We start from the raw sequence: 12,891 nt of genomic DNA, 5'->3' as shown, positions 1-12,891 counted from the left end.
AGTAAATTAATAACAGATCCACCAAAAATAGGTTCTGGGCTAGAAGTATTTCCGATATGGTTTTCTGATAAAATGGCAAGTGATTGTTCTGTGGTGTGAGATTCTCTGGCTGGGAAGGAAATGCTGTTCTTCATTTAGCTGCACAGAGGCACGTGGCGGGAAGCTGTGACATTATTAATCACTATATTCGGTGATGATTGATGGGCTTTTCTGCAGGGAGGAAGAAGTGCCTCAGAGACAATCTGTCCCAACAGCTCTGCGATATGCTAATATTTTCTTCGGATGAAAGAGGAGATGTGTTCAAATACCTGCTGCAGCAGGCGATTAGTGCCCAGAGTGCCGGTGATGGGCTGAGGAAGCAGGATCAGGAGGATGTCTGGGTTAAGTAGAAGTCTGTGGGTTTTAGTGAATAATCTCAATTTGAGTTTGATGTGGCTTTTAAAAAATTATTATTTGTGTGTGTGTACGAGACGGAAAGAGGGGGGCACATGCGGAGGCAGAAGACAACCGTGTGGAGTCAGTTCTCTCCTTCCTGAACTGAACTCAGGCCCTCATACTTCCAAGGTGAGTTCTTCCATGGACTGAGTCATCTGCTGTATCTTAAAAATAACTTTGTAAAGGCCTTTTTAAAAGACTGCTTGCCTTTTCAGGTGGACTCACCCTAGGGTCTTCTCCACAAGGACAGCACAAGCAGCTCACTATGTACAACTCACCAGTCACCCTGAACACGGGCTGCGTCCAGCAACTCCAAACTCCAAAGCACAGGGCAGCTCCACCCATGCTGTGCAGATCACCTGGTGTCCATTGGACAGGCCAGTCACAGTAGCTCCACCCACACTCTGCAAACCACCTGGTGTCCATCAGACAGGCCAGTCACAGTAGCTCCACCCACACTCTGCAAACCACCTGGTGTCCATCAGACAGGCCAGTCACAGTAGCTCCACCCACACTGTGCAGACCACCTGGTGTCCATTGGACAGGCCAGTCATGGCAGACTGGGTCAACCAGACATTCTGGGATCACAGCACCCAAGACTTGGAGCCTGTTTTACTTCTGGGTCTCTTCCACTTGGAGTGTGGCCTGGCCTTCCTGGCAATTCCCACCATGTGCTGACTTCCCCTGAGGTGTGAGCTGCTCCACACTTCCTAGCCATCCCTGCGTCTGACTCCTAGGTCCCCCACTCGGGGCAGTTCTCTTCTTGGTGAGCCTCTTCCATTTCCACTCACCTCACATGGAAGTCTACAATGTCTAATACTCTGGGCCCCTCCGTTTTGTGTAAGTTTAACTGGCCAGTCACCTGGTCATAGGCTCACCTCTAGGAAGGCAGGTCATGCTAAAGAGACGGGCGGAACACCTAGTGTGTTAATGAGATAGCGAGTTTTTCCTGCCTGGAATCCAGCCTCCTAGCGCAGAACTTCCAGACCAGCTAAGGCCATGTAGTCTGTGAGTTTGCCCACTTCTAAATTCAGAGAAGCATAATCTTTTCATCTCCATACCCCTTTTCTAAACACGCTTTCTTTAAGACTTTGAGCTGCCCTGAGCATCTTGCATTTCTTCACTTTCTCTAAAGCGTCCTTTTCCAGCCCCGTGTCTGACCCCCACGCCTTCCCCCCTCCATTCTCCTCCTCGAGGCAACTGCCAAGATCACCAGCTTGCCTGCCCTGAGGAGTTTTCTTTAAAATACTAATAAAATTGTAAAAGCTTAATTTGACTGATTCGGAACTTTTTTCCCAGTGGTCCCAAACCCCACAACAATAAAACAGGGCAAAAGACCAAATAGGCCTGACCACCTGAACGCACATTGATGCTTCACGTGTATCCCTTTCTGTTCTGGTGGAGTCCTGACCTGGGAATGAAAGATGCATCTGAAGTCTTGGACTTGTCCCCCAACCTGAGGACGAGGCTCTGCAGGGCAGACGGGGACACGGTGACATGGTAGGAAAGAATGGGGAGGGCAGGGCCCCAGAGAAAGAAGGGGAAGGTAGTTGCATTACAGGACAGGTGACCTCATGGTTGGACCAGCTCCATTTACCTGTCTGGTGGAGGTGACACAGCTGGTCTCAGATGCACAGAGGCTCTGGTAATGGGCATGATCAGGGTCCACATTTGTTAAATGCAAAGTCAGCCTCAGCTCCTTTCCTGAGAGGCCAGAAGGCAGGGTGGCCCAGGGGTGACAAGGAGGCAGGAGCCTCCACTTTCCTCACAGCTGTGTGTCGAGGCCAGGCTGTGGGGGGGCGCTTCTCATCTACTGAGCAACCGCACCCCAGGGGTCCACTTGCATCATCCCCCTGCTTGTGCAATGCCCACAGGCAAGTTTGTGGTGAATTCCTCTGTAGAGAGGAGGACAGCAGTGAGAAGCCTGCCCTGGGCAGCTACCGCTCCAGGAGGCCACACAGGGTGCCTGGTTCTCCCTAGATCCCACTGCCCCTAGCCTTTGGGAGCAGGGCACCAGAACACTACAGGCCTCCAGAGCCAGACCTGGTGATGCCCAGCAGAGGCCCAGGTGCAGCACCCAGGCTCGGAGCCCACATAGGCCACAGGCTTACTTGTGACCACCACAAAAGCGGGAGCCCAGTGAAGGAGCGCGTGAGGCCCCAGCAGGACTCAGAGTGACTAGAGTGGAACTTGAGTACAGATTAACCCTGAGCCAGGACCAGGGGGGATCCTCTGAAGCTGTCCTGTGCTGGCAGGAGTGGGCCCCACTGGAGCAGAACCTCTCCACACAAAGCCTTGGGGCACAGTGACTGAAGCCTGAGGATCATCCAGCCCTGCTGTGCCCTGGGTGACAGGTGAAGGCTCAGAGCGCCCAGGGGTTCACAGGACAAGAACCATGAACACAAGCTGGACACTAAATCAGAAGTCAGAGACTGGTATACCAGCCATCAGACAACACTCACTACATAAGGCACTGGGGATGCCAGCACTGGGGCCCAGCCAGTCCGGGGCTCCCCATTTGCCATATGCTGGTTTCAGAAGGCTAGTTCACACTCACACGAGCAGGTCTGACCCCTAAATCCAGGGACATGCAGGTTCTCGACACCACATGTGTTTATAGTTAAAACAACATAATGAATGGTCTTTCATTCCAAACCTTCTGCCAATCCTAAAAGGTGGGCAGGGAGAGGCCTCACTTCGCTAACCCCACAGCTCTCTTCTACTAGAAGGACCTGGGAACTGGACATTGGCTGAGGGTGGGCTGCCTGCTCTGCTCACTGGGGCTGCCATGTTTGTGGTCCAGGGGGGTCAGAGATGTAGTTCTCTGGGTTCCTACATCTTCTCAGGATGCAGTACTTAGCATAACATCACTGGTCACCCATGCTCGGAGCTCCCAGCTTCACCCTGGCACTTCCAATCAGACACCAGTCCTGGCAGGTGGGCACTGCTATCTGCACCAACAGACACAGAGCCAGCAACAAGGATGTGCCTCAGGCCAGCTGGAAGATGGCAGGGCCCGAAGGGGGGTCCAGGGTATGACCAGGTTTGAGGTCAGTCTTGTTTAGTACAGTCAGGGATGTAGGGAGAATTGGGGTTGAACCCTAGATGGCTGAGAACCATGGTGCAGTGGCCCTGGTACCCAGGAGATGGAGTGTCTTGTCTGTCACCCACTCGGGGGCCTTTCACCCTCAGAGCCCTGCTGTGGGAACCTGCAGTGAGGACTCAGACTCACTCACAGGTAGGACTGAAAATGGCATCAAACCTGCTCACCCAGAGTCACTGTCAGGATGGCCGTCCCAAACAGCTGACTTTCCAGTGTTTTGTGACGAGCACGCCTTATGAGGGGACAAATCAACGATGCTCACCCCCAAGTAATTACCCTTCATCTTTACGGGGACGGTAGCCGCCAGGGCTCTGATACACACCTATCACGGTGACACAGGTTTGCGGGGACGCATACTGCTGTGGACTGATAAAGTCTGAAGACTTCTGGGGTGGGTGGGACTAGCCAGAGAACTTGAAGCAAACATTCTGTGGCTCTCTGGTTGGTTTTGATTTTGAAATGTATGAAAGTCTCAGCAGAGTTCAAAAAAGAAAGAAAATGTGTCACATTTCAAACCAACATATTGGATCAAGTAAATTAAGCTACAGTTCTCAAACTGTTCATGGAAGTAACAGGCTCAGATGCATTTTAAAAAGGCTTCCCGCTTCCAAGCGCAGCTTGCCACCCATCCGGCCCGGCCACGGTGAGGTCTAACCTGAGGGGCAAAGCCGCAAAGCCATTAGTCTTTGCTTCTAGACTTTGCTTCTGGCACTGCTCCTAGTCCCTCTCAGGCTGAAAGACCCCCTGCATTAGCGGCACCCGGCAGCCCTGGTTCTTTCCACCATGCTGCTCTTGACTGGCATTTCCTGCTGAAGAGCAACTGTTCAGCCCTCCCACAGAGAAGCCTGCCAGTCTGACCAGAAACAGAGCCTGCAGCCCGCCTGACACAGATCCAGAGTTCACACAAAAGAGAGAATATCCCAGGACTTCTGCTAGTGTCAGTCATTGGGGGCGCTGCCTTCCGTGGCGGTCCTGGTGTTGAACACAAAGGAGCCGCTCTGAGTTGACAGCACAGATGACAAGGCATGGCTCATCTTCCTGGGCTCACAGTCCTGCTGACAGGGGACGGAGTAAAGTACTTTTAAAGACTTTCATTACCTTTTCAGCGATTTGGGCTTCAAGATCTTTGAGCGTACGGCAGGAATCCAGCCCATTCCCATTTCCCCTTAAAAAGAAAATAAAAATAATCTTTGTTAAAATTCCCCCCAGTAGATGCTGAGTTAAAGTCTGTCTAGATCATCTTTTTTTTTGGTCTTTTTGAGATCTGTAGCCCCAGCTGTCCTGGAACTCACTATGTAGACCAGGCTGGCCTTGAACTCACAGAGATCCTGCCTCTCCCTCCCAAGGGCTGGGATCAAAGGTGTGCACCACCACACCTGGCTAGATCATCTTTTAAAGTGCAAGGTGTTTTCGTGCCACAGCCTGAACCTGAGCAGACAGTGGCTTCCCTGTGCCTCAGTTTCCTCATCTGTAAAGTGAAGTACAAAATTTACTCATCCCTGGGAGTGTGGGGCTTTATTGGGCATTACCATATGGCAAGCCTTGTGTGCTGGATAACTTTAGTGTCAACTTGACACACCTGGGTTGAGGGAGCCTCAGTTGGGGAATTGCCTCTATTGGACTGGCCTGTGGCCATGTCTGAGGGGCATCTTCTTGATTGTTGAGTGGTATGGGAGGGCCCAGCCCACTGTGGGTGGTGCCACCCCTGGGTGGGTGGGCCTGTGTTGTGCCAGGTGTTTGAACCAGCGACCCCCGGGCAGTGATGATTGGGGATGCGTAAGCACACCGTTCGCCAGCCCACGCTGCCCCCAATACCGGGAACACTCAGGCACAACGGGGAGCCTAGTCAAGCAGGGACTCATTTATTGCAGGTGTTACAGAGCTTATAAAGGCACCTGGAAATCCCCCCCCCCCCCCCTGCCGCCGCAGGGTGTATCTTAAGGGTGGTCACGCGCTGATCATGCACTCCTCAGCAGTGCGGAAGTATTCTTCAGACTTTCAAAGTAAGCCAGGCCGTGCCCCCAGTAACTTTCTCTTGGACCTATGCAAGGTGGGGCCTTTAGGTCCCCACATGTTGCATGAGAAAGCAGGCTGAGCAGGGGCCAGGGGAGCAAGCCAGTAAACAGCTTTTCCTCCATGGCCTGTGCTCCAGCTCCCGCCTCCAAGTTCCTGCCCTGAGTTCCTACCTTGGGCTCCCGGATGAACTAGGACCTAGGATATGTAAGCTAAATAAGCCCTTTATTCCCCAAGTTGGTAGTGGTCAGAATATTTTGTCACAGCAATGAAGAACAAACTAGGACACCTTGTTTCATCTAAATCCATAGCCTGTTCAGGGTCTGGTCATCCTGACCTCACCAGGGTGGATACAGGGTCTTCACAGACAGAACAGAGACCCATGTGAGCAGGGGGCCTCAGGCTGAGGCTAAGCTCCTGGCCCCAGTGCTGCTACTCTGACCACAGTGGACTCTGTGACATGCTGGGAGTCACTCAGTAAAGGACTTCCAGGCTGTTGTAAGCTTGGGGCTGTTCCAGAGACTCCTTCCGCTCTTCCCCAACTTTCCTGGGGCTTGCAGGATCTGTGTTGCTACCAAGCCTCAGAGCTCTCTTAGGACAGACTGGAAGCGTCAGGATGCTGGGGAGAAAAAACCAGGCCGAACTGCCTGCCCATGACCTCCCACACAGCAGGTCTGGACTATGGAGCCAAGCAAGGTACCATCCCAACCAATGACACTGACAGATGGGAAAAACCAAAAGAGTCAGTGCTGGAGGGATGGCTCAGCGGATAAGAGCACCGGCTGCTCTTGCAGAGGACCTAGATTCAGTTCCCGGCACCACATGGCAGCTCACAACCATCTGTACCTCCAGTTCCAGGGGATCCGACACCATCTTCTTGCCTCTGAGGGCACTGAATACACATGATACATTTACTTACACATAGACCAAACACTCATACATGTAAAATAAAAATAAATAAACCAAACAAAGAAGTTGAATAATAACAGGCACCAGGAAGAAAAAGCAATGGGTGAGGGGTACACTGAGAGTTAAGATGGGGTGAATTTCAGGTGGGGCAGGAAACAAAAGGCCCCTGATCAAGCATCATTTGAAGAGAGACCATGAAGCTGAGACATGATGCAGCTCCCTGGTCCACAGAAAGGGCACAGGCAGCCCCGGGGGCAGGCGCTCGGCATACAAGGATCAACAGTCAGATGCCAGGGACACTGGAGCTGGATGAACAGGTGGGAGGTGTACTGGGGAAGTTTAGAGACGAGGCCACAGCCTGCCTCACAGGTATTGTGGACCATGAAAAGGCACCTGGACTTTAAACCAAGGGAAGATGAAACCACTGGAGCACATCAAACAGAAGTTCACTTCACTTTACAAGGGAGGAGGCCAAGGCTCAGAGGGTTAAGTTCTGTGCCCAGATTCAAGCCAGAACCAGTCAGTGATCCAAGTCTTATGACACTGTTAAATGTAACATTCTTAATATTGTCTTAATGATGTATTCGGTCAATTGAAACATGGCTTACGGCCTACAGTAGAAAGTAAAAGAATGAAAACTACTAGGAAATGTGTCTGCACACACCAACCAGCTGAAGAGACAAAACAGCACCGGTGCCTGGACGGCACAGCCCTGCCTCCCCAGGTGGTTTGAATCTAAAGTGGCCTCTGCAGTCTCCTGTTTTGAACGCTCAGCCCCCAGCTTGTGGCGTTATTTTGAAGGCTTCGGAGCCTCTGGGCAGTGGAGTCTGGCTGGCAGAAGTGGGTCACTAGGTGGGGCTGGCTGAGGCTACATATACCTGCTCTAGGCTGCAGCCTGCCTGCCCTGCTTCCCCGTCCACAGCACGAGCATGCCTCCACCACACGCTCCCACTGCCAGAACTCCTCTGTAACCTTCCTGCTAAATGGACCAAACCCTCTGAAACCATGAGCCAAAATCAACCCCAGAACAATGTTCTGGCAGATGTTTTTATCACAGTCACCCGAAAGTAACAAACACACCCCCAGCCACACACATCCCTGCACTCCATCCCAACTGCACACATCCCTCTGGCCAAGGCCTGGTCTGGAACCCTGTCTCGCTGCCAGCTCCTGCTTTAGCCCGCTGTCCTCCGTGGTGTCTTCCCCTAGCCCGCATCTTGCTGCCAAACTCCATCTCAGTCTGTGCTTCAGGAGACCCCAACCTGTTACCTGCGGATGAATATGAACTTGACAACACCAGCTTTCTCTGAACTGACATTGAACTGCATCTTTTTGATCCTTTTACTGTTCACTTTTGTATATACTTTCGGTTACATTTTCCTCTAACTGGATCTAATCTTTTAAATAGCACGTTTATTATAATTAACTGTTTGTCTTAAATCTATGTTTCCCATAAGTAATACAGCCATATCAACTCTATTTTTGTTAATAAGGAAGATTATTTTCCATCTTTCTTCCTTCAACCCTTTCCTAATTCTCTTCCTGAATGTATCTTCATTTAAAAATCCAATAGCTGGGGGACTGGAGAGATGCCTCAGGGGTTAAGAGCACTGGCTGTTCTTGAAGAGGACCTGGGTTCAGTTCCCAACACCCACATGACAGCTAACAACTGTCCGTAACTCCAGTTCCAGGGGATCTGATGTCCTCTTCCTACCTCCTCAGGCATTGCATGACACGGGTGCACTTACACACATGCAGGCAATACACTCATACACTCCCTGGATGAAATGAATTAGAAATACTGCTATTTGGCCTGCAGCCTTCAGTTTTTAAATATTTCTTTCTTGAAAAAGGGAGTCACTGTGAACTCCAGCTTTGCCTAGACAGGCAATCCAGTCCACATGGGCCTTGACCCCATAGTCCTCCTTCCTCAGCCTCCCAAGTACTGGAGTTGCAGGCATGCACCACCACACCTGACCCTCACTGACTTTAATCATGTCTCTAATCTCCAGAAATTCTAAATAAGCTGGCCTTTGGGGTCATTCTGATGCAAGGTGCTGCCACCCAACAGAGCAGGTTCCTCTCTTCCACATGGGCTCCCTGCTGACAGAGTAACTGCCAGCTTCTTTGCAGCAAACAGCCTCTTCCCCTGCGAAGCCTGCCTTTCGTGGTACAAAGCCGGGTTCTTCCTTCTTCCTCTGGCACTGGCTAACCTGCCTGAAACTGGCTGCCATCTGCTCCCTTAAGGAGCTCTGTTACCACTGCCTCCTCTTTGCATGTGAACTGTGGTATCCGGCCTTGGGAAGCAGTGTCCATGCCGGATGTCTATGAGGGAATTTGCTTGCATGTAGGTAGGTGCACCCATGTCGTGCAGGATGGTTATTAGTTGCCCTGTGGGTGCTGAGAATTGAACCCGGGTCCTCTGCAAGAACAGCCTGTGCTCTTTACCACTGAGCTATCTCTCCAGCCCCTAGGCTGTGTTTAATCATGTATAACTGCAATGTGGCTGAGAAACGCCACATTTTGGTGCTCCATGTGAAGAGGAGACTCACTACTCCAAACTCACAGGTCAGAGGCTAGAAAGGGAAGCATGGAGTGTTGCAGTCATACATTGTAAGCTGTGTGACAAGAGCACAGGCTTTCCTTGATAGCTCACACTGGAGCTAATTCATGGATAGGTGCCCAGAGAAGACCTGAGGAAAAAAATTGTTGGACATGCTCAGTCATACAGAGCAGTGAGCCACAGGACAGCAAGCACAAGGCTTTTTTCCAATATGCAAATTTTATTGAATTTTTGTGCATTTCATATATCTTCTTTTAAATATTTTTATTTTTTATTTTTTTGTCTTTTTTTGAGACGGGGTCTCCTTATAGCCCCAGCTGTCCTGGAACTCACTATGTAGACCAGGCTGACCTTGAACTCACAAAGATCCGCCTGCCTCTGCCTCCCAAGTGCTGGGATTAAAGGCGTGCACTACCACACCCGGCTATTTTTATTATTTTCTGTGTATGGAGTGTATTGCCTGCATGTATGTGAGTGCACCCATATCGTGCAGTGCTACGGAGGTCAGAAGAGGGCTTTGGATTCCCCTGGAACTGGAGTTAAGGATGGTTTGTAGCCACCATGTGGGTGCTGGGAATCAAACCCCAGTCCTCTGCAAGAGCAGTCAGTGCTCTTAACTGCTGAGCCATCTCTCCAGCCCCTCATACAATACATCTTAATCATATTTAGGCCTCCTCCCCTATCTGCAACCCCCTGTAGCCCACCCATTAGATTTCATGCATTCTATTTTATATGTTAAGGCCTATCAAGTCAAGTTTGTATATCTAGATGTCCCTCGGTGTGAATTCATCACTAGAGGCCGTTCGGCCTATCTAGCGTCACCCCCTTAAAGAAGACCAACTCTCCCTCACCCAGCAGAGATCAGCTGCCAAATGTTCCTTGGCTGAGGTTGGGCCTCCTGCCCATTTCCCCAGGTCTATGCTGGGTTTTTGTCTTGTTCGAGTTTGCGTGAGTCTTGTGCATGCTGTCGCCATTGCTGAAAGGTCACATAAGCAAATTCCCAGCTGGATGGAAAACCCTGTTTCACAGGCTCTCTTGATAGCGGGCACCAGCAGGCTCTAATCATTGTGTATTCAGTTTTCACTTCTATCTCCTTTACTGGCCAACTACAAGGAGCTGTGCTCAACCCTTCACCTCCCTTTTGACCTTTCCGCTTTCACTATGGGGATCTCTTTGTCACCTGATCCTGTGCACATGCACATCAATTAATGAATTTACTTAAAGGAATTGGAACTAAAGCATCATCAAGAAAAATTTGTGAACCCTTAAATATTATTCTGAAATATATTCCCTTGTATTCCAACCATAGCACACCTAATTCAGAATCTTGGTGAAAAATTAGTGACCAATTAAGGTACTGCTTAGAAATAGTTCAATTGAAGCATTTAAGTCTCTGGAACTGATAGAATGCCTCGGTTACAGAAAGCCACATTATCAATCAGCCACTTCCCTCTTTCCTGGGAGGACTGTTTGTTCAGACAGTCTGCCCCCAAGACAGCCTGTCTCCTGGAGCAAATGGTCGTAAGAAGAGGTCATAAACCTTTATCTTTCAAGATAAACCAGAACAAATAGTGCCAGGAAGAAGGGCCCACAAGGGGCATAAACTTCTCAGGCGTGCCCTGATCACGTGTCAGCCAGTCACAGCTATGCCCTATGTAAGTCCCACCGGCCCCTCCCCGGGGTCAGCAGTCAATTCCAGCATGCTGGAAGGCTGCCCCCTCTGAGGTGCTTCAGTAAACTCAGGCTTGTCTGAAGTCAGGTATGGTTTTTTCTTTCTCTCCTATTGTTCCTGTATTCTGCTCCCCAAAACCTAACAGGAGCCAAATTAAAGTAGATATACAGCCTTGTCTAGAGAAAAAAGGCATAAATCCAAAGAAAGTGTCTTACAGAAAACTTCATGTTCTTCCTCCACCCAATTCTAGAAAGAGAATCCTGGTTCTTTCGACCCTGCATCTCCAACTTTGTTTTTCTCTGATATTAAATTACCCCTTCTATCCTCAAAACCTCTTTTACTTTATTTCTGTGTCATGCTGCCTTTGAACTCATGTTGCACTGAAAATGACATGGATAGGCTAAAGAGAGGAAGAGTTCTGAAAATCGCCTTTTTTCCAAGTTCTTTTAGGTGTTGCTGTTTTCTGTGTTCTGAGTTCTCTAAATTATGAGTATTTAATCCAAGATTACATATGGAAATTATTATGTGTTGTTTTTTCTAATGCAGACAGCCAGACTGCTTGCTCTCTTTAAAAAGGAATTCACCCAAAGCACTACCAAGCTTGCCTACATATTATAAAATTTTTACAAGGATTGAAGGGAACATTTAAGGGGATCTTAACAATTAAACCCACAAGGAGTCAAGACCCTCTTCAACTTATAATCATTAGAAGTTGAATGACTTCTGTTATACATGTAAGGCCAGTATTTTCTCCAGAAGTTTTATGGATGGTGGATCCTGCACAGTCAGGATCATATTAACCAGGCAACAAAATAAAGTTAAATAAAAAATTCATCAAGGTCATACTGCATGAAAGAGTCACATCGGGAAGAGCGACTACTCTAAACAGGCTCTAGCTTCTTTATGGTCACTAATAAGGAAGAATGAGACTCAGGAAAACTCAGGTCTCATCAGTGACAGAAGTGGCTAAATCTGACAAGGCTTCTGTCCTCATGGTCGCTGACAAGGAGATGCATATAAGATGCCCTCAGGAGCAGAGCAAGGGAGATCTGGTCATAGGTTCAACAAGATACCCCTAGTCTGTACCCATTGACCTAGATCTCAACAACAACAACAGATGTCTGATGCTTTTCTGCATTTCAGCCTAGCCTGAAGTTAAACTGTACAATAAAAGTGGCCTCTAATAGGACATATCATAGGAGAGAGGCAGATTGTCTGCCTCCATTTACAGACACAAGCTAACTAATTGTGGGAATAAGCTTTCAAGCATCTGGTCACTGCAAATACAGTCAGGGGGAACTCAAGTTAGGCAATAGCAAAGGCAGACACCTTTGCTGCCTTGATTCTCCTTGATTATGAAACTAATCGTCACATCCTCGAGATCTTACAAAATTTAGAGATATCAGAGAACGATGCTTCAAAATCAAGTGTTCTGACTTTTGTCACTGCCTGGTCCCAATGCAAGACCCAATACATCCAATTTAAGAGAAAAACAAGATCCGGGTAGCAGCTGGGAGCTTAGCAGACCACCAGAGAGTGCCAGAGGGCCTGAGAACCCAGGGGACAGCCTGACAGCCCCTGGATCCTGCCTCCACAAGGTGGTGAGCTTCCCCAAATTGTGCCATACCATCCCCCTACCTGGGATTTTGTGAGGCCCCTCCCAAGGCCCCAGGGCAGATTTGCCTTTGGTAGGCTAAGGCTGGGATCTCAGCAGACCAACAGAGAGTGCTGAGTTCTGGCCCCGCCTCTGGCCTCCCTCTGGCATAGGGTTGACAATGCACAGTACTGCCTGAGAGAGCCTGGATCCTGCCTCCACCTGGTGAAGGAAGCCTGAGTGTACCCTGACTGGAACCTGAATTGGGCTTCTGTGGGTACCCCTGAATAGCTGATCTGAAGCTATCAGTTCCCTCCAAAATAAACCTAAGAGAACCTGAACCCTGTACCAACCAGCTTTACATAACCAATAAAGGATCTAGGCACCCAGATAATACAAACAAAAGCATACTTCAACTTAATTCTCATATCACAATCATAAACAACAAAGGAAATTCACATGCCAAAACCACAATGAAATAATAAAATGGAAAGACAAAACACTATGTCCCCACCAAACCCACCAATCCTGTAGAAGAGTTCTACAAGGAGAACCCCTAGAGATAACCCAGGACACTGAATTTAAAAGAGCAATCACGAACA

The 12,891-nt window shown here is 49.2% G+C and overlaps 1 protein-coding gene across 1 annotated transcript in view; it reads right to left on the bottom strand.

Moving 5' to 3' along the window:
- The window catches only part of Efcab6 (EF-hand calcium binding domain 6), a 205,876-nt gene that overhangs the window by 171,789 nt on the left and 21,196 nt on the right, over positions 1–12,891 (bottom strand). Inside the window, 1 exon segment of the mRNA XM_029569164.1 lies at positions 4,637–4,703. Coding sequence (XP_029425024.1) covers positions 4,637–4,703 — 67 coding nt within the window.

This window comes from Nannospalax galili, unplaced genomic scaffold, assembly GCF_000622305.1.
Source record: "Nannospalax galili isolate Female #2095 unplaced genomic scaffold, S.galili_v1.0 scaffold180, whole genome shotgun sequence".
Taxonomy (NCBI): domain Eukaryota; kingdom Metazoa; phylum Chordata; class Mammalia; order Rodentia; family Spalacidae; genus Nannospalax; species Nannospalax galili.
The sequence above is the reverse complement of the archived record's forward strand: the minus strand, read 5'-3'. Positions and strand labels throughout refer to the sequence as shown.